This window comes from Atractosteus spatula, chromosome 4, assembly GCF_055471065.1.
Source record: "Atractosteus spatula isolate fAtrSpa1 chromosome 4, fAtrSpa1.hap1, whole genome shotgun sequence".
NCBI lineage: Eukaryota > Metazoa > Chordata > Actinopteri > Semionotiformes > Lepisosteidae > Atractosteus > Atractosteus spatula.
The window spans coordinates 30,623,803-30,646,469 of NC_142709.1; the positions used below are offsets into that span (position 1 = coordinate 30,623,803).

At 37.7% G+C, this 22,667-nt stretch overlaps 1 protein-coding gene across 1 annotated transcript in view; it reads left to right on the forward strand.

Moving 5' to 3' along the window:
• pcca (propionyl-CoA carboxylase subunit alpha) overlaps positions 1 to 22,667 on the forward strand; it is a 164,552-nt gene that overhangs the window by 7,583 nt on the left and 134,302 nt on the right. The window contains exons 5-6 of the mRNA XM_088913845.1: positions 11,806 to 11,919; positions 14,843 to 14,896. Coding sequence (XP_088769971.1) covers positions 11,806 to 11,919; positions 14,843 to 14,896 — 168 coding nt within the window. The remainder of the gene's footprint in view (positions 1 to 11,805; positions 11,920 to 14,842; positions 14,897 to 22,667) is intronic.

A 22,667-nucleotide genomic window follows, 5' to 3' on the forward strand; every position in this document is an offset into this window, starting at 1 on the left:
GCAACCACATGCGTTCTGGAGCAGACACTGAACGTACAGCAGAGACTAACAGGGGACCTGATACAATTAATCTAAATTCTCAGATTCAAAGAGGCTCTTTTTTACCCCCAGAGTTTATGACAAAATGGGACATGTTATCCAGCCATGTTTTTAAACATGATACCCTAGCTTCTGTCAAGAAGAGACTGGTTGAGTTATTAATGTCTAACAACAATACAGCCTACATACAGGGAAAATGGCTTCCTTTCATTTGTAACCTTTCGTATGTTTTTATAAGATGCATGTCACATTATTGTAGTTTAGCAATATTTATTCCACGTAATGAAGTTGTGAATGTCAGTTGTGAGGTTCCATAACTTTTCACTGTAGCTGTAAATAAAAGAAATGCATACATTGAAATATAATTATTATTTTTAAAACTCTTTTCAGTTTTTACAGTGGCAGAAATCAAGCATTTATGTGTGGAACTACCAGATGTTTCCAAAAATATGCCCAATGATTCTGTACCATAAATATGAAATGGGTAACTTGCTTGTTTTCTATATTTTTTATGCATCTCTCTAGAGCATTGTACTTCTACCCTTAGGACTTAGTAATGAGATTGAGTGGCATCTTGCGTGAGTGTTTATGGATGATTGACAATTAGGTGATGCGAGTCATCGTTTATCAAGATATTGTCATGCTTACCCTTGATAATTTCTCCCCGCTGTCAAGGGAGGTGGTGGGGACAGATATGACTTTGTGATGTCAAAGTAATTAGTGTTTGTTGGTTTCCAGCTGAAAAAAAGGGAAGCTAATGATCAGGTAAATGAAGATAGAATGCATTAAACTGGAGTGGGGTGCAAGGAGCTCTCTGATGAGCTGATCAAGACTTAGCTGTGGCCTGAACCACTTATGCACGTCATCCTCTCTCAGTTTAAGTGCCCTTTTTACTTGGAAATGTCGTGATTAACAGCAGGAACGCCCACACCATCCACCCTGCCGTACGAAAAGGTTTACTTGACCTTGATTGATTGTTAAGACGTGTAAATTAAATTACTAAGAGATGCATTAAAGATTTTCCCTTCTGAAATGTTGACAGTATGTGATGAAAATAGGATTCTTTGTTTTTTGTATTTAGAAACAGTGCTGTAGAAGAAGGCAGATTCTAGGAGAGAACTGAAAGAGAGAATAGAGTTCTTTTGTTCATCTGACATAGAACCTGTTTGAGGAGTTCCATTAACATGCAGTATTTGCTACATCTGAGATTATTTCTTGTACTCACAGAAGTGTTCCTTTAAAATGTAAGTCAATTGATAAGACGTATATAACCTGTATTTAGCAAAGAAAAAGAGAAGATGCTTTGTACAGTTTTCTATTTTCAGTGTGCCTCTCTTTGTGTTTAATATTACAGATACATTATCCCAAGTTGTTACATATGGAAGAAATCTTGTTACATATTTAATTAACTTTTCTTATGTCTCCTTTGGGTTTAAAAAAAATGGGGGATATAGCCTGTTTGGAAAAACTGTTTTGTGGAATTACAGGAATGATGAAGCTGGCTGTTTGAGTTCTGTTTAAGATGTTGAAGTAGAAAATGGTCTAGAATAGTTTACCTTGTTAAAGCCTCAGAAAGCCAAGTTGAGAAAGTATACTCTTCTGCTTCAGATTTTTATCTTGGAAACGCATGATCTGAAAACAGGTTTTAATAAAATAAACAACTCCTTACTTTCAGAGGAAATCATTGCGTTTACTTTCCAGTACTGCTTTTATGTGAAAGGAGCCAACTGGGGTCTCTGGTGATTTATTCCCAGACTGTCGGTTCGTTAGAAGCCAGCTCTTTCTTACATATGACAAATATATCTGAAACACTGTTGACAGTCATTTTAAAAGATGCAGGAGGACAGGGAATTGCATGAAAGGATTCATATTCATGACAGATATTGTCATAACCTTAAAATATGGAAGGAACTATTTGAAGGCTGCTGTGTTATACAGTAGGTTATGGCACTGAGATTTTTTAAAATGCTTTTTAATGTTTTGTTTGTTCTATTTATCCTTTAAAGAGATGCATGGAATAGAAAATAATAGATGCAGTACGTTAAGTGAGCATGGATAGGTGTGTGGGGGGTTGTTACTATGCCTGTTAATTGTTAGTGTTGAGTAGAGCACAAAGCCCAATAAGAATTTGTCCACATTCATTGTGCTCTTTAGAGATTCTGTATTTAATTGAAGAGCCTGTGGTATAGTGGCAGGAAGCTAAGGGGAATTATTAAGCAATAACCATCCCCCATCTGGGAATTTTGTACTAATCAAGGAGCTGGTGGGTTAGCTCAAGGGATGATAAGAATTATGACGATTATGACATGTTAGCACATGTCTGTAGGACAAATGGACAGGCGATGAGTTAATCAAGGGCTATATTAAATGGCTCCCATGCTGGTTCCTAACTACCCCCAGACTCTATGTCAGACCATATAGCAAACTTACTATGATTAGGTTCAGGCTGTTTTTTTTTTTGTTTGAATAATTCATTACATTTTAGATACTGCACTGTGAGGAAAGCCAAACACGTTATTGACCTCTATGACACCGAGCTGTGAAATCTACTGTTTTTTTCTGTTATTTATTTGCATGGAGCATTTTGGGGACTCTTTCATGTCTAGCCTTGTCTTAAATATCGGCCTTATGCTTGAGTGTCCATGTAAGCTTCTGCTTTGTGCACAGGACCAAGTTCCCAAACACTGTTAGCTTGTCCCTGCTCTGTTTTGTGCTTAGTGTTGTCTCCTGTGCATAGTATCTTTGTACTGATATTAACAATATCTCCAAATTGATCTCTTGTGAGCTCAAGCAAAATGACACTTTATGTTGATAGAAATCTGTGGTAATGTTCATGAAACAGATGTCAGACTTTGGAAATGAAAAATTTGTGACAGAAAGGGATTGTGCTTAGCCCTAAAAGAAATGTTTTTTATCACTGTCTGTTCCTTCGTCTCACTTCTGTCCTGTAATAAATTTACAGTAGAAAATGTCATTTGGAGACCTAGTCTTTCTTTAATACAGAAGTTGTTCTTGCTTTGTTCCACTTTTAACTGCACTTAAAACTCTCATCCTATTGCCAAGACAGATGTCCTTTTTCTTTTGAATGAAAGCATTCAAAAAGCAGTTCAAGACTGTCTTTCTAGTATTATTTGCCTGACCCAGTTCAATGTGTTAATGACACTATTTCTCTAGATTTAAGTTCTGTAGAAAAGTCATTATGTCCTCCATCTATATCACAGTCCTGGTGGTACAGAAAGGCCTTGAGACATCAGGAGATTTGTCCCCTGATGGAGATAAATTGTGCTTTTTGAGACTTGAAATTTATTTACTGTCCTGTGCAGTTATTCAAACCTGCAAGTGTGTCTGCAGCAGGTTTAGTCTTTCATGTGTGAGATATTTTCTTTCCAAAAAAACCCTTAAAGATCATCTGACTTGCTTTACAAAAAGACATTTATTGCATCAAGTGTTGATTAATTGTACATTGAATATGGTAACCTTGGCATGTACTGGCAAGAACATGGAAGCAAAATTACTTTTTCCACTTGTTTTAAGTACCTTAAAACACCTTTTTCCCTCCAAATTGCTAATAAAGTCATATTCCCTGCTGATGGAAAATTGTCAGTTTACCTCAAGCTACAGGGGGTTTAACAATCAGTCCTTAAAAAAGCTTTGACAGTTTAACCTGCTGAGCTCATGGGCTCCCAGGGGAAACCCTTAACTGCAGCTCTACATACAAAGAATCTGTTCACCAATAAGAGACAGATAATAGAATTGTTACCAGCCAAGGCAGTTTACTCTTTATGGACCCTGGAAATTAAGGTATATAAGCATTTTGTTTGCTTTTTGGTTTCAGATTTGACCTATTAGAAGATACAGAAAACTTTTGTTTTGAAAAAAATATAACACTCTAAAAACAGTGCCCCTATTTAAAACAAAACAAAATAAAGGTAGTTTGTACACTTAAAATGTCTTTTTATGTCACAAAGTTTTTGTTGTCTTCTCTTGTCAGTTTGGATACGTTATTGCCTTCCATTCTAACAAGTTTTTGTATAGATTCTTGAACTCTGAATGTGTGGAAGTACTATAGACTCAGGATATTCATACATACTACAGAGTCTTCAATGCGCAACGTTGGTTTGATTCCCTGCTGGTGTCATTGACAGGTAGATGGCATTTAAAAAACAGTTTAAAACCACAAAGAAAGGGAAATACAGTACATACAGTACAGGTGCAGCTTCATGAAGAAACAATCTTCATGTCTCCAAAATGGAAACATTGTATGCATAAACTAATACTTTTATAAAAGTGTTTAGACATGAAACGTCTTCTTGGCTAATTATTGACAGCTGCACTTAAAACAGTACTTGATCTGTTGTATAATAGTAAAGTGTCCCCATATCTCACAATGATGTGATTTAATAAAAAAAACCCGGATAAAATAACACAGGACCACAGGAAGACCAAACAATAGTTCTCTAAAATCTGGAAGAAGGAATTGTCAGAGTTCTTGGAATTACTGCACAGGATTTGGCAATAATTGAGAGATGATGAACAGGAAATCTGCAAGTGAAACAGAAAAATGTGACAAGAGTGACATGTGACATGGGTGTAAACCAAGAGTCATGTTTGAATCGTGTTGATTAGTCTGTTTAACCGCATTTTAATGGTCAGTCAGACAAAACACAAACTCCTGAGTGCAGGGCTGTGTCGTGATGTGGTGTTGAAGGAAAAAGCAAAAGTTAATTTCATGCTGAAAAGTCGAAAGAAGAAACGCAACATTTCGGCTTCTGAGCCTTTTTCTTTGTCCCCCCAAGGAAGCAATAGAATATTGTTAGAAGATGGGAAATTAAAGTTCTTCAGACTTTATTAGACAAGTTGGTGATATGGGCTTGTTTTTCTTCCATGGGTATTTGCTTGCAACTGTTATATTGTTGATGGATTGATGAAAGCTACAAAATATACATTTCACAGTATTATGTGCTACCAGGTGCTAGAAAGCTACTTGGGTGATGGTTTTGCCTCCTAGCGGAATAATGACACTGCACTTCTGTGAAGTTCAGAGAGGACTTTCTGCAAAAAAAAAAAAACCTGCATTAGAGACTTGCCAGCTTATTCCCCAACACCTGAATGACATAAAGGTGCTGTGGGACTTGAGGGCTGCAGTTTGAAAAAAAGAATCTGATGTTGGCTGCAGTACTCCAAGCTTCTTGTGTTGAAAAATGGGCATGGATACCTCCATAAAGAAGCCAGGAACTGGTTTCAAATGACTAAAAAGCTGCAAGCTGTAAAGGAAGGAACTAATTCCAAGTGTGGAAGACCAAGTAGAGAATTACTAAAGTACGTGTGACCAAATATGCTTGTCAGTGTAGTTTTAGCACATTATTTTTCATTTTACACCCATTGTGCAACATCTTGTGGTTATATTTTAAATCTGAATCAAATTTAAATGTTTCAGAAGTGCAGTAGGAATTTCCCAACTTTCTATACAATGTAGGCTTGCTCACAGTTGATGTTTTTACATAAATTATGTTCGAATCTGTCCTGGTTACAAATTTAATTATGTAATAAATTCCTTCTCTGCCTCATTTAATTTCTGACATAGGATCAGGTCTTGCTTTATCCCTGTATAGTCACAGTAAAGTGTCAGTGTGGCACACAACAAATTGGTCAAAGGAAAATGTGCAGTAGCATTTAGCATTGTTGTGTCGTATTAAGCCATGTCAGAAATGAAGGATTTGAATTAGCTGCACCACTGAATAGTTTAATATCACCCTGCCCCAACATTTATGTGCTTTGATAGGTAGCATTAAACAAAGCCCCGAGTTACATGGTGGTTTTTGACTGTATATGAACACTTGACTATCTGTTTAACTAACTTACATTTATAAATATATAAATGTTTGTGGGAATGGTGCATCTGTGCTGAAGTTCTTTCTAAATCAGTTTTGCACAGCACACGCAGAATAAAATGTTATTCAACAAATGAGACATAGAAAAGGATGTCAATGGGAGATTTTTAAAACAGAAGCAGAAATCAGATTGTTCATGTGCTACACTGTGCTGGTGACGGGGAAGACTCTGGTCAGTGGTTAGCAATCTTTATCATTTTTGTTTGATGTTATTATGTTCCATGTTCCTATTCATTAACCCTGCCTGGTAATAGGCAAGTAGTACAATGCCAAACACAATCCTGACGTGGCTGTTTGGATTTTTCATTATGTCTGTATAAAAAAATAAACTTCTTACTACTGCAATTATTTCATTATGTTGTTTTTATTATTGTCTGATATCCCCCAGCATCAGATATTGGTTATTATTGGAATACATCAGTATTGAACATGGAATTTGTGCCCTATCAAATGCTTGCACCAGTGGTATTTGTAAATGGTACCATTCTGACATGGCTGTTAAACCTTTTTTAATGCAGATGGGATCCCTGTCATGAAAGCTCTGAAATATGAATACGCATATTGCTGCTGAAAGTCAGAGTTTAGTCACAATGGATAAAATGCCGGAGATGACAGGTTGAAAGAAGGCAGCTTTTATGCCTTTGCTTCTTAAGCGCTTTGATATCTAAAAATGTACAATTTGTGATGTTTCCCATGGAATACTATTAAAACTGATGGCAGTGTGGCGGAATAAGCTGTGAAAAGCAATGTTTTCCAGACAGCAGCTTTTAGAAAGAAAACGTGCCTTATTGTGAATAGCCCAGAATTAGGGCTAATTGTCATGAAGCAGGATGAGTATCAAGATGAGGACCTCTGTGAAAATCCCTTGTATCTCCTTCACGTAGCCCATAAGCGTGTTCCTCCTTGAACATTGCATGACTTTAAAAAAATCGTTCTAACTCAGACAAGTGTGAAGTCACCTACTGGAGGTGTGCTAAGCTTTAAATGTCTCTAACATTTGAGGTTCACACAGTCGGCTGGCCCAAGTATCTGTAGAATGGCGTTGCTTTATAATCTAATTCACAGACCAAATACATATTGCAGCCTTTACATTTTTCAGATCCACTGTTTGTGATTGCCTGATTGCCTTCCCTTAGGTGCAGTAGGAAGTTAAAGGTTGTTCACACAAAAAAGCAGCAAGGGGGGTGATTTCATTATGTTTGCAGTTGAGACACCTCAAATTCTGAAAAGTGTTTATTGCTCAGTATAAACACCCAGGAAATCATGAAGTCATGGTCACCTGTGTTTCCACAGTAGCGGAACCGAACTAGTTTACTAGTCTTTATTTAGTTTGTACTGCTCTGTGTGCCATGTAATATCCACATTAATAAATAATGGACGTATTTTATGTGGTACACCCTGTTTAAATTACACATTTATTTTGTTTGAAGAAAAATATTTTTTAAATAAGACTTTGTGGAAGACCAGCTTATTTTCTTTTTCAGTTATTTGTGCACGGCACTTCGAATTCCTCTGTGTTTAAATTTGCATCAGCATAAAACCGTTTGCCAGCATGTCTGAGCAATTGGTGTAGTACCCAGCTGCCATGGGCAGATGTTGACGTTACCAGGCAGTTCATTATGTGCCCAGTACCACCCGTGCAGATCCCAAAGAATGAGTTAAAGATGAATGCAGTACCAATGTTAAGATAATATCTGGTTGATAGATTTATAAATGCTGGAAATGATGTAACAGTACATATTTCATAATCTGACTGGTGCAAAAATGTCTCAGAGTCTTAAGACGGGGCACGCATTTTAATTTGCATAGCAGAGTTTAAAAATAATAAATGTGGGTTAAATCTATACGCATGCTAATGTTTGCATGTTCTTGCAAGTGCTTGATGGGTTTAATATCTTTCAGCACAGCGAACTGGGGCTTGACACCGATTGCAGTTTGGTGCAGAATGTTTTGACCCTCGCGTGTGGGGATACATGCTTTCTATCACTGGCAAATGAATATGGGGATTCAGCACAACCCCCTTGCCAGTATCTCGGAGATTTCATCCATGTTAATATTAAAACTGCTGTTGTGCAGCCCAGTGACATTGAGTCATGATCTTACGGTTGCAGGGGAGCCTGATGACGGATTACAGTCATCAGGCAGTACTGATGCCCAGTTCTGTCAGCAGCTGTAGCTGATGCCACGCGGAAGTGATCCTTCAGATGACGCTTCCAAATTTGGACATTCCTGGCATTGGGCTGTTGCAAGTTGTTGAGTGGGTCTGAGTTGATCACCAGCACTTTTTTTTTTGTCCCTTACTGGAGTCTTCATGCAGCATTCCCAGAGCACACTCCCTCTCTCTTTGGCTGCCCTGTGGCATCATTGCAGTGTGATTAAACCCAGTGATCGGCTGTGCATACAAATCACCTTTGCGCAGACAAAATCAGCCCGTGTTCCTTTCCGGTGGATGCGTTGTCTTGCTCTTTGTCAGCTCACACTCAGGAGGTAGCAAGGGATCCTTAAAGGAGACAGGACTCAGAAGACTTTCTGCAGCCATATCACAAGTTATCATACTATATTTCTCAGATTAATCAACCATTGTTGCATATTTAATTACCAGGAAGGCAGAGGTGGTTGTTATGAGTATTAGTGCATTAAACCAATATATATATATATGACCATTTAAAGAGTAAGATGTCTTTTTTCGATGCCTTACAAAATATCTCTCTTTATTATTGGTTTAATATTAGGGTGGCACAATGGTTAGCATTGCTGCCTTGCAGCGCTGGGGCCCTGGATTCAATTCTTGGGGTGTTATCTGCGTAGAGTTTGTTTGTTCTTCTCCACGTTCTCTGTTTTGCTCCTACATTCCTACGACATACTGGTAGGTTAAATAGCTTCTAGGAAAATTGGCACTGGTGTGTGTTTGTGTATGTGTACGCTCTTCAGTGGATTTGCATCCTGTCCAGGGTGTATCCTGCCTGGTGCCCATTGCTTGCTGGATAGGCTGTGACCCTGTATTGGATAAAAGATGGATGGATGGAAAGTTAGCAAATGGATCTACAGTATTGATCCTATGACAAATTAATTTGCTTGGTTCAGCAGGCGTGCTCAAGGCCAATACACAAATTAATGCCCTCTTTCTTACAGAGTTCTTTCTTAGGGCTTTAGTTAAAAAAAGACAAGAAAGAATCTGTATATATCTGAAAACATATTCACATCATTTGTTCTTCTTAAGTAAAAGCAATAAATACTACACTTAAAAGCAATTAACATTCAGTGACGATGGATAGTTTCAAATCTTAATGTTGCAAAATCGTGAAGGTGGAAGAAATTGAAATACCAATATTTAGATTTCCATTTTACTAGTCCTACGGGACCTAGATTGTATGGGGAACCAGTAAAGGTTTATTCCATGCTGAAAAGAGAAGAAAAGAAACAGTGTTTCGGCTGTGGAGCCTTCATCGGGTGTCACTCGAAGAAGGCTCCACAGCCGAAACACTGTTTCTTTTCTTCTCTTCTCTTATTCCTTTGCAGCCTACGCATGCTGACACAGCTACCTACTTGAACTAGATTGTATTATACTAAGGTCTGGCTCAGAGATGGGAATAGGGTTTTGTCCATGTAAGACTTTCTTCATTTCATATATTTAATTTTCCCCTTCAAGAATAGCTGAGCAAAACTGTCAAAACAAAACAGTATTAAACTGAATGTGTTAAGTGTTATGCTTAAAAACCTGTTTGGAAATTTTTTGAAAGAGTTCCAGTGATACAAGTATACTTATAGATCCATACTATTTTGTTCTTTTAGGCTACAGTATAGTTGGTTTTTATCTTATTTTAAATTGATGCCAATGTGGTGGAGTTCAGAACGGTTGCAAATGAAAGAAGGTCATTCAGCTTGGTAGTTAGGAATTGGTCCAAGGTTCTCATCCATCCATGTCTTGAAGGAAACCAGGGCAGTGGCTTCAACAACATTACTGACTAGCTTGTTCCATCGTCTCATAATTCTTTGGGTGAAGAACTGCCTCTTCTCAGTTTTAAGTGTACTTGAATACAAAATGAACTTTTCCAGTTGTGTCCTCCACTTTTAAGTAATTAGAGAACAACAACCCTGTTTCGTTTTACCCACCTTTCTTATGGAAGGGCGCAATATTAGCAATTCTCCAGTCCATGGGTTCTATCCCTGTTTTGAGAAACTGTTGAAAGACTTATGTCAATGGCTTCTGTATATCATGTCTCATTTCTTTGAGTACAATTGGTAAAATACCACTGGGCCCTGGGGATTTCTTAATCTTTACTGTTTCTAGTACCTGACACTTCTGTCTCTTTTCTTCTAATTTTTAAAAGATAACAGTGTTTTTGTTGTTGGTTCAAGAATATTGGTTAATTTGGTATTACTTTAGATGCTGTTTCATTTGATTTAACTAAAATTGCTATTTCTAACAAACAAAAAATCACTGTAAAGATAAGGAGCTCTTCAAACTTCAACCTGGTAGGCATGTGTGAAAGCTCTGGATGGAAACAGGCACGAGCGAAATGGCAAATGTATTAAAATAAGTAGTGACAATTGGGATTCGTTGTCCTGCTTTTAGAAGAGAACTTAGTGTATCATAGAAATATTCAATGAAGAAAAAAATGAGAAGAGATGACATTTATATACACGTGTACCCTCACACACGTATAATTTCTGTGCTGAAAGGTAAAAGTCAAAGCAGTGATTCATTTTAGCACCTTACTAAAAAAGAAAGTGATGAACAACTGGCCCATAAACACCTCCCCTTCCCCACAGTGTTTATTCAGTTGTTGACAGTAATTCCCAGGAATGTCTCCCCTGAGTGCAATTGTCTGTCACTTAATTAGCTGCAGTTCTGTCACCATGTTCTTCTCAGGTGTGTGTGTGTGTTGTTCTTCGATAGTAGAAGCTTGTTGAGCTCTGTGGTAAATTCATTGACCCTTATGGACAGAAGGGAAATGTCAGTGGTTTCCAGTATTTTCACCCATCCTGTTTGTAAAACAGTCAGGAACTACTGCACGTTCTGGGATCAGTACTATGTTGTTTATGTTGAAAATGAATAAATTAAATTCCTGATTATGTGTTTTAGGTACCTTAGTCCACATCACAGAACTTGCTTTCAACTGGAATTTCTTTAAAAAATGTGAGCATTTTGTTACAAGATCTTGTATGCAATTTCTGCTCTTGTACAGTGTGCCTACATTTATTTTGGACCACAGTGGCTCACAGACATATTTGCGTGCTGGATTAAATAAATAAGACGCACCTTTAAATACATAAGGTGAGGTGCCAGCCTGAATTTGTTCTTATATTTTTCTGGTTCACATGAATTGATATTGAACTCTTTAGACTTAGCTTTAATTTGTGCACAGCTCTGACCTGATGCTGTGCAGGGATATTCATTGCATCCCTTTTAGTCAATTCACTCTAATTATCCCCATCTTCCTGGGGTGCCAGCTTGGAGCTAGCTATGAATGTTGGTTTCTCAATATGAATGTATAAACAATGTTGGTTACAAGCATAACATATTTTGTTTCCCTTGAAATGTGTCAGTAATATATCATGTCACTTACTGGACATTAGTTGCAAGTAATGGACTCCAAACATTGTCAAACAGCTCTATTTACCGAAGAAATAATCTGTAGAATACAACCATTTCAGCCTAGAGCTCCTAATTAATACAGCAAACTGGGGGAGAGCAGACATGAAAAGGCTTATGAATATTTTCTTTGTGATAAATATATTTAATGCCCCCTGCATCTCTGTCTCTTTAGATTCCCATGTTTTTTTTTCTTATTTTAGGGGCATGTGTACATGTGCTTTCTGTTTTATGTTGTTGTTCTTTAGCTCTGTGCGCTTGTTTCTTCTCTCTCATCAGGTGCATGTGAAAATGGCGGATGAGGCAGTATGTGTTGGCCCGGCTCCCACCAGCAAAAGCTACCTTAACATGGATGCCATCATGGAGGCCATTAGGAAAACCGGAGCCCAAGCTGTGAGTCTGAATGAGTCAGAGTCATGCTGCCACTGCGGCTTAAACATACCCCAAACTCAAACCCCCGGAAAAAAAAAAGGCTTTTGGAAAAAACAAGACCTTTTTTTCCCAAGAAATAGACAAAAAAAGAGGGACGGAAAGAGAAGGAGACTGCGTTTGATATTCCTGTTTAGCTTATGCGTTCATGCTGCACGGGTTTTTAAAGGCAGCCAAAAAACAGTGGCTGAAAAATATCAAAGGCTTCGTGGCATCTGGCAGTCCTGGTGGCTGTTCTTGCAGGTGGCTGCTGGATTCAGTTCTCACACCAGGGAGCAGCTCCAGCTTGTTCCCGAATTTGCAGTAAGAAAAAAAAAAGACAAAAAGCAAAAAGAGAAAATGTAAAATTCTAGGTATGCGACAGGGCTTTAATTCTGAGACATGAAGGAGGTGAGATATCCAGGTGCTCAAGGAGTGAGGATGAGGGGAAATAGGAAATGATACTGTGCCCATCTAATCCTTATATATATAGCGAAAGGTGTGCTGGTGTAATGTATTAGTGAAGGATGTCTCCTCTTTTATTTGAATAAGGAAAGCTAGAAATTAGAGGAGAATTTTCAGGGTAGAATACATTATTTAACCAAACAAGAAACAACAAAAACACTACGGGGGGCAATTTGCAGTGCATGAGAGAATTAGAATGGCGTTGTTTTTACAGAGATTAAAAAGCTGGGTTGAAATATGTAATAAAAAAATTGAGTGCCCCGTTTTTTTTGTACATTTTCAAAACACAGGGTTCAAATTAAAAAATCTGTACACCAAGGTTTCAAGGCTGATGGATAAGAAAGCAATGTTCACAATTTGTCAAAAAAAATTGGCATCACCAAATGTAGACAAAAGAAAACTCTTAACATTACATGTACATAATTCAGTGATGTGCTTTTTGTATTTAATTGTGGAAGTGGGAAAGGTTGCGGCAATCAGAGAGGGCCCTGATGTGCAGTAGAATAGCGTTTGGCATGTTTTACATGCATTTTTAAATATTTTAAAAATATTTTATAAAGAGTATAATATGTTAACAGTTAATATAATCAGCATTGTCCTACACTCTGGTGCATCTTGTGAACAACTTGGTCATGTTTTGAGTCTTATTCACTATTTATCACCATTGCACAGAGAATAGACTCGTTATGACATAATATAGTTATTCATGCATTATTTGCTGTGCACATGACTCCATACACAGTGGAAAATCATTGCATCATATATACTTTGTTTTACCATTGGTTTTAGTAGCAAATACAAACCACTAGGTGTGCACTGAATGGGTTAAACCTGTTGTAAACCTCACAGCTTGTTCCACTTCAGACACCAAGGACACAGAGGAGTCTGAGCTTCTTAGATTTGTGCTCAGAGATCAGACTTTGGTCTGGTTGAGACCTGCTAGAGATTTGCATCCAGGTTTAGTTTCATTGTTATCTGGTCTTTAATTTTCCTGTAATGAAATTCATTAACTTTTATTGATTGATTGATAAAACAACATTGATTATTTATTTATCGATAAAACTGCACCCGTCAACATGTAAGTAATGCTCCGACAGGTAGTCAAGGTGTATCTTTTTAAAGAGATGAAATATGTTCAGTAAACACTGAGGAGAATTAAAGACGGTTACTTAGAGGTTTGAGTATTTTTACTGTGCTGTGGCCTGTTATTCTCAAGGCACACATACTTGAGAATACAATTGATTAATAGAGCAGTGAGGGCTTTAGTGCTTGATGCAAGGTTAAGCATACAAAATAAATGGGAGACAGATGCCTTACTAACATATAATATATGCATTGTAAATAAGAGATCCTCATTAAAATTGAAACAATGTTATTTGAAAGTAGGTGAAATTCTTAAGTAAGCGATTCTAAGGGTGTTCTCTGAATTCCCCTTGATTGTTGTAATACTTAGTGCAGATCGGAGGTTCTGACTGAATCCCAGCAGTCTTCAGTGTTTCAGACAGCTCACTGAGGCAGGAGAGACAAAAACACAGCGGAAAAGAAAGATCAGCTGAGCTACTTCCCTTTCTTTGTCTGATACCTAACCCTTATTATGCAGATAATCAGCCTGGCATTGTTGCTTGATGGGCAACTCTCCATTGAGTTTTCATTCTCTTTCTACACAACAACAAAAAATAGCAGAATTCATGGTTTTCCTACTTTGCAATTTGATTTATTTTCAATGTATCTCGGCTGCCTTTTAATTAGGGTCAATCAGTTAATTGTCTTTAGAAACCTGATGTCAAATTAATATAAGATGTTGCTCATTAACATCTGTGCACAGATTTAATTGTTGGAATGTTAAATGCTATTTTTGAACAGGCCCTGTTTGAAAAAACACAAACACAGCTTTGAATCCTACTGATTGCAGGTTGAGCTTTATTAACAAAAATCTGTTTTTTTGGTTAGCTTTAACTAAATTTTAGATTGCATGTTTATCTCTGTTTTTCAGTGAAAGCTGTTTCAGCATTAATTAGTTCAAGTTTAAACCCTGTACATTGTACAAGAGAATTGGCTCAGTCACTGAGGTCCAGTAGTTGGTCAGAATATACCCGTTCAGTTTATTGTATTATGTTACTTGTATTCCTTCATTTTTCAAGTGTAATTATTGGAGCAAACCTAAAAACACCTGGATCAGAGGCTGTGTTTCTGTGAGTGCTGTCATTGTCATTGCTGATCATATCTTTTAGAATAAATCAAATAAAGGAGCAATATAGACAATAATAAACTTAGCACATACAGGTGAAGTAGATATATGCATTAGATTCTATTGTCAAACACTCATATTGCTATTAAGCAGAATCAGGATATTTTGTCTTTGTTTTGGAAATATTTCAGATTGAATTAGTGATCTTGCTACATTTGAGCATTATAAATTTTACTGTTTGTAATCTATTTATAGGTGCATCCAGGCTATGGATTTTTATCTGAAAATAAAGAATTTGCAAGAAGGCTGGTAAGTTTCTACACTTTATTTTTCGAAAAAATAAATGCTGGTGCTATTGTGGCTCTCAACAATCATTTTACATATTCCAGAAGCCTTCCTCTTTATTGCACAGCTACCTAATCATTCTGGGACCCCAAATAAAAAATATGGAAACATGCAATTAAAGATCTGCTGTTATACATAGATATTGCGCTTGAAGTTGGTATTGAAATACTTCCTGATTCTCACTGCTTTCTACCGTTAGCATTATTTTTCACTGTTTAAACACGGGTTTTCACAGACGATCAAAGGATCTCTGTCGTAGCCCCACTCCATGTATCTTAATCATGTCCTAAATGATGTTTTGAAACAAGCAGTGTATGGTAACAAGTCAGAAAAGGGTGCAATTTGCAGACGTTGGTCATTCAGAAGGTGTGAAATTTATTTCAAATAGTCTGTAAAGCAGTTCTATTTTTTATCTTAAAAGTTTTGTTTATATCGTCACCCTGTGAGTATACAAAATGATTGCTGCCATATGTGCCTTCTTATTGTGGTGTGGGCATATTAAGTCTGCATCCATTTGTCGAATATCGTGTTAAACCATAATGATTAGTTACCAGTGGAAGCTTTCAATTTATTTATTTTTTAACGGAAGAAGGTATTAACTGTCTTTCAAATGCTTTCTGATGTAATGGGGATTACTTCAGTCTGAAGCAATTCCTGATCTAGGCATTGCGATTATCTAACTAACCCTGTCAGGTTTTGTTTTTATTTTGTCACGGTTCTGTACCTCTGTTTCGTCCTGTAAATGAAGTATGTAGTACCTGTTACCTGCATTAACCTTTTGAGTGATATTTAATTAAAGGTTTAAAGGACACACAGCACCTGCACCATGATGTAAATGCATTCATAACATGGGAAGACATGAGAGTGGAATATTGCAATTAGCATGACCTTAAAACTTGCCAAAGCCTCCTCCCCATGCTGTGCTGGGTCACATCTCTCTAGTCATGTGCTCTGGGATTTGAGGCAGGTACAGTGCAGGATGTGGTTGAGATGAGGATGGTTAGCTCCCCAGAAGCCCTCATCAGGACAGTTCACAGGGCCACATGGGTCCTCTGGGGTGTTTCCATTTCCTAACCCAGAATTAATCCCGCATGAGCAGCCAAGCAAGGAAAATCCAGCTCGATTTGGGCATCGGAGGCCCTGTTTGTTAGTTTTACAGGCTTTCCGGGTGAACTGTTCAGTGTAGACAACAAATATTTCACTCTTTGTTGATGACGTGTCTTAATAATAAATAAACCTTGTCATCAGAAATGTGTTCAACAAAAGATTATAGTATGGTCACTTGGTTATCTGAGTGATAACTTTTTTTTCCCTCTATGCATCCTATATTCAGAGGTTAAAATCACTAGCAACACTAGTAACCCTGTGGCTTCCACAACATATCATGCTGTGCTAATATTTTTGTTGGCTTGAATGGCTTGCTGACATCGTGTTTATTTGGATTAGCAAGTTGTTTTCATTCAAATCAATATATGGTGCAGAAAAAAAGTAGGCTGCGATTGAAGGAAGAACCAAACGTAAGTGCACTGCTCAAGCAACCTTCTGTGATGTGCCAAATGACTTTTTGAGTATACTGAGGTATATCAAACGAAATTGGCATTAACTGAAGAGAGCTAGGATTGTTATTTCCATTTTCTTTTAAGTGTATTTATGATCAACCTTATGGTTTATTTACTTTATGATTTATTTCTTACATGAAGTACAATTGGTGAAATTAAGAAATGTAATAATGGCTGTTTAAATACACAGTATTTTGGCAGCAAACTGACCTTTGAGTTAGGTTGGTTTCATTCACTGAGTCTGTCTGGAATGATAAATGTTTTTGTTAAGGTTCTTTCCTTAACCAAATTAAAGGTGCGTCATTTCTGTTTTGTTTATTAATGACTATTGCATTAGCCCAATAAAAATTAAAACGTCGTAGTTTGGTAATCAATTTAATACTAATAAATGTATGAGAAATGGAGAAAAGGAAAATATCTGAATGGGGAGCATTTGTTTTCTAACAAAAATAATTAAACTAACAGAAAAAAAGTAGTGATTAGTACTAGTTTTTGGTCTGTTTCCTGTGGGCTAACTTTTATTGGGAGCTTTTGCTTAACATTACTTATATTTTCTCGTTACCTAGACAAACACTAATAACATATCACCAGAGATAAGCAGAAGATAAGCGAGGGGGAATAAAATGAATATTCAAATGTAGTGACTTGACAGCTAGGATAACTCAGTCACTCGTCACATATTGATATTCATTCAATTATTCAGCCCCTTTCCTCTGTTTTGACAACGGTTTTAGCACAAATGTTTTAATTTAATTAAAGGTGTGATGTCTCGGGTGAAAACTTAATTTGCACACATCTAAGAAATTCAAGGGTCACCTGATTAGAAAGAAACTCTGTTAACCTGAGCATGTTTTTTTTTAATTGGAATTAAAAAATGCTCAACAGCACTGCAGAAATGGAACATATTAAGTGGCCAGTGGACTATGGTAAGCCTCCCCTCTCTTTCTTCTCCTTGCCTCCCAGAAGAATAGTTTGATACCTCTGTAGAGTCTAGTCACCTTGAACATTGGACAAGCCTGCCAATGACAAGGAGTGCTTAAAATAAAAGACATGAATTGTATGCGTGAATTGTAGCATTGTCCTTCACTATTCCCTCAAGGCAGCGACCAACTGTGAAATAGATCTTCAAAGATTTTTTTTTAGGATGCAAAACATCTTGTAACGATTGCACAGGCATTTTCAATGGAGCTCAGATCGAGCAGGACAGGAGTCCATTCTCTTCTGGCGGTTCCCTCCTCTCAGACTGAAACATTTCTCCTCTTGTCTCTGTGAGGGCAAACATCATGACCCATTATGACAATATCTGTGTTCAGTTCTGTTGAGATTGGTTAGGGGATTGTTTTGCAATTCCTGCATATTAGACCTCTGACACTGTGGCTGTGAAGAACGGAGGGCTGTGTAGATAGAGATAATGATCCCTTTACATATCATGTTGTTGCCACCCCCACAAGTGTCTCAGTGACTTGGTAATGGCAGGCACCATTTGCTGTCCATCAGTAGCGTATGTTGTGAATAGCTTTACATGTGAATCAGTCATCAGTAAATGAAGCACAGCAATTCCATGGTGTAAATTTTAGAGAAGCCACATCACTCTCAATATTTCTTCCAGCTTTCGATGTGTAAAATCACAAAAACTCCTGTATGTGTTATTTAGCTGATTCCTAGTTGATAACAGTTCAAGTGAGACTTGCATTGGTTGATTGAGATTTCTGATAAAACTTTGCTGCCATACTTGTTGAGCCAGAGTAGCAGCTTATGCATATAGATAGCCAGGCCTTGATGTCTCTGAAAATCTCCAGTAACTTGGAAGTACTGCTAAGGTCTGTGGGTGACGCTCGTCTGTGAAGCCCAAGTCAATTGAGGAAGTCCTGTCTGCATTGCACCAATTGTTCTCTACAGAAATGGAGACGCTCTTCAAAACATACTGTAGTTAAGTTTTTCATGAGATTTTATCTTTGCATTTGAATTTTGGAAGTAAGACCTCAACAACATTTTCTAGTCCTTAGGTCTTTTCAGCTCTCTGTTTTACATAGCTTGTTAAATGTATGAATTTATTACATGCTAGTGAAATTTGAGATTTGTCAAAGTGCACATATTGTTATTATAGGAAGCAAAGGGTTTATTCAATGCTGAAAAGAGAAGAAAGGAAATGCAACGTTTTGGCTGTGGAGCCTTCTTCGTGTGTGGGCTATAGTTATTATGAGGACTATAGTTATAGTTATTATATCTGCTTCTCAGATCCATTTTGCTTATCATTGATATCTCTAGACTTCGTAGATTCCTTATTTGTTTAAGAATTTGAGTCAAGTTTGAAGATATATTATTTAAATGTAGACATTTTGATTGCTTTTTTTCTGCTCTTTAGCCAGTGATTTTCTTTCACTCGTAAAGATCACCTCACCTGAAAATTGCAGTGGCTTTTTCCAGTGTGGTCTGCCTGAGTTAAGGTGTTAGTTAAAATAATGAGACGCCATACTGCTGGATTAACTGTACAGTGGGATACCTCTTCTTGTGGGGTAATTTAGCAGATTCAAGCTCCCAGGTATAGAAAGGCAAAAACAGGTTAAGTCCCAGGTGTGGGCACTTACTAATCAGTGCAAGCGAGCCCTAGAAAGCGTGGTTAGGGGGTTTAATTGATTTAATTCCAGTCCTCTAATACAGTAACTGGCTTGATCTTTGAGCTGGAGCTATACAAATTACCACTATAAATCTTTGCAGGATGGGGAACCATTTCCTACCATTGAATAAAACAATTAACCGAGTGTGTTGTAAACAGCATGTGCTTTAAGTCAGATGTAAGACCAGTCATTTTCCGCTAGTAGTAAAAAAAAATGGCTGGGAAATGTATAAGCTGTTTCAAGAAATGGAATCGCATTTCACGCAGATCACACAATTTAGTGGTGCTTTTTTTGAGGTAGTAAAAAAAAGTCTGCTCCTTAGTAACAGTACAGGTATCGGAGACCCTTGGTGTTCATTCAGCTATAACCAGAAGCTCCAAGAATACCATTCTTTTCTTCTACATGATTTTGTCTTATACAATTTCATTATATTCTTAGATCTTGAGATTTCCAATTTGTCAAAATATTGTAATCACTTTCTTGTGTCCATTTGTGTTTAATCACCGAGATTACTTAGAGGTCAAAAGTGAAAGTGGAGTGTTTATTAGAGTAAAACGAAAAATGGCAAATGCTGAAAACAGTGGCTTTCCTATAAAAAAAAGCATGTGAACTTCACAAGGTGGAAAAGATTTCCATAAGGGCTGATGAACTCGCTGCCACTTGATTGCTTTTGCATGTTCCAAAATCATGCCATTGCTCTTCTTCAAACAAATGTTCTCAGTCCCTAATTTATTGACTACAGTGTGGATCAGGTCTCTGTCAGAACTTTTATGAAGTGGGTGCAGTGAAGGGTTGGCTTGCACGAGCCTGCAGATAGCAAAGGGATGAATCGAATGCTAGACAACTGGCTGCCAAAGGCCTTGCCCTTGTGACTTCAGCCTTAAATAAGCTGGCCATAGGTTTTCCCGGTGGGTTCTGCTTTGAGCCAGATTTACTGCTGGTGGGGATGAATGAGACAAAGGTCAAGTGCCACGCTACTTCGGACTGTAACTCCATTGCAAACTTTGTGAGACTCCAAGCCAGAAATGATCTTGTTTTTCAAGATTACAGAGCTTCTGAATGTAAGCAGTATATTATTGTTTTTATAATGTTCTGCATCTGGCTTCATTTATCTTCCTCAGGCTCAGAATACATTTAATGGATGCATGTTTGCAAGTAACTAAAGGTACATAACTCAAATGTAAATTCAATCCTACCTTTTCTAACCTCAGTAGGTTAGACAGCAGGATTTGTTTAGGAAGCAAATCTAGGGGGAGACATCTGGGCTGAGGAGGTCATTTTAGTTGCGTTTAAACATATAAGAGGAAAGGTTCTTAGTTATACAATTTCTATTGCTATTGTTTCTTATTGGGTGTGTCAATAATCGTTGCTGTGCAAAGAACTAGCCTGCCTTTCATTGATGTTTTTCCTGTTTGGACTGATGGTTACTATTTTCTATGTGATAAACAAAAATTAAAAGTTGTATTTTCTTCTAGCTGTTTTGTTCTAGATCCAGGTCTCCAGCCAATGACATAATTATCACTTTTACAATACGGTGAGTGCAAGATTTGCTCTAACAAGTTGTTTTTTTCCCCATTTTTTTTTTTCACTCCACAGGTAGACCACTTCATTCCATTTAATCCCCTCTTTTTTTTTTGCAGAGTTCACCTTTATAAATTCTGTCCTGCCCAGGATTCTTTGGGCTGCTTGTGTTTCCTGTCCATGTGAAAAAGCTGTGTGTTTCATGCCGGGAGTGGAACAATACAGAGTCTACCAGGTTCCTCTGTCCCCCCCTCTTCCCTTTGACTGCTAACCAGCCTCTAATTGTCATGCAATGAGTCCTGAAGAAACAAAGGGCTTGATGGGCTTTACTGCACCCCAGGATCAGATTATTGTTATTAGGATCCCTGTGAATATTTGCTCTTGGGCTCTTTCTTGTCCCCTCTGCCTGACTGCTACCAGCTTGTTGTAGCTTTATTTTAAGGCTTGCGCCGACAGCAGTGTGCAGAAACAACTTGGGCTTTTTAACAGAGATGTGAGTGTGTGTGTGTGTGTTTACCAGCTGAGCCATGGGCTGCTGTTATTGTTAGTCTTCGGTGATGGATAGCTGGAAATGAAGATGAGTTCTGCTCCAGGTGGAAATGACAGATTGTCTTGCAGAATGCCTCTGTGACATATTGTCACTGTTTTGTGTAACAATAGAGTAAACCAAGGCTGTTTGGCACAGTTGTTGTGGTTTGGGTTGGTGAATATTATTATTTTTTTATTTTTTAACAAGATAAGTAAAGTTTTAAAATAATATTAGGTTTCAATAATGACAAGAACTGGCTGCTAATCTATAGGCTGATGCATGAAAGAAAAAGGTTTTGCTAAAGATCCCTCGTTAACGTCCACAAACTATTAGCCTCCAGTCAGATTTCATGTTGAGCATAATTGTTGGTCTGTTCGGCTTTAACTGTAAGATGTACCAATTTGGTTTTCTTTGACTGCAAAGAATTGCTAATCAGTGCAAAGACAGAATAGTTTGTAGAAGAAGACTTAATAAATGTATGTCTTCATACCTGTTGAAGCTATACACAAGAACAAAAGATTTCTTGCAGACACTTTGAAGGAATTTAACGTGCACATTTCTTATTTTTATAATTCCCTTTTCTACATCTGAGGCAGCTCCTTGTGTTTTAAGTTATTAGTTTAGGATAACTGTTCCAATGTCAAAACCAAAAAACATTTTGTATTTAAGTGTTTTTTGAAGTATACATCAAACCTAACTTTCTGTATTTTGTGCAGAGCCCTTACGTTAGAACAGCTATCTTGACACGGAGCTAAAAAGATGCTTACAAGATACCCGGTGCAGTTTATCAGACACAAACACATCTGCTTCTGGTAGCTTGGAATTGTGCATCGTAATGAACTGATGCAGATGGTCATAGGGAGAGCTGATCTTTATTCTGCGGCTAGGGAAATACTGTAGGGAATCTGGACATCTTTGCTGTTGTTGGGTCTGATTTTAGTGTGGCCAGGCTCTAATCTCTTTAAAAAGGGCCATTTCATGTAGAAACAAAGTCCTTTGCTCTGTTCATAACTTGAATGAAGGTTGGCCCCTTATGCCCAAACAAAAAAGCTTAGTAAATATAATGGTCATAAGATTGATTGTCACTTTGAATGAAACAGACGAAGGGTTTGTCTTCCTACTCTTTAGGTCCAAGTGGCATAACATAATTTTTTTAAATTAAAAAAACGGCTTTGGTTTTGCCAACCCTAAATAGGATGTCTGTTCCAGAGTTACAACTCATAAATGCCAACATCTGCTTCTAATTATCAGTTTATTCCAGCGCTGGATAGGTAGAGTTTCCCTGAGAGGAGGTCTGCTGATGGAGCCAAGGCCAGGCAGAGGCACGGTGGATTGAGTGACAGTTCTCCTCTCTCCTGTTCTGCCGGGCAGATGGAGAGGTGTTAAAATGTTGATTAATTGTTTATGGTCACCTGTCTGCTTTGTCCTTCAAAGCTGGGGGGGTGATTGAAATTGGCCTCGGAACTCTGCCCGACTCCGACGGGGGACTGAGCGCAGGGTGGCAAGTG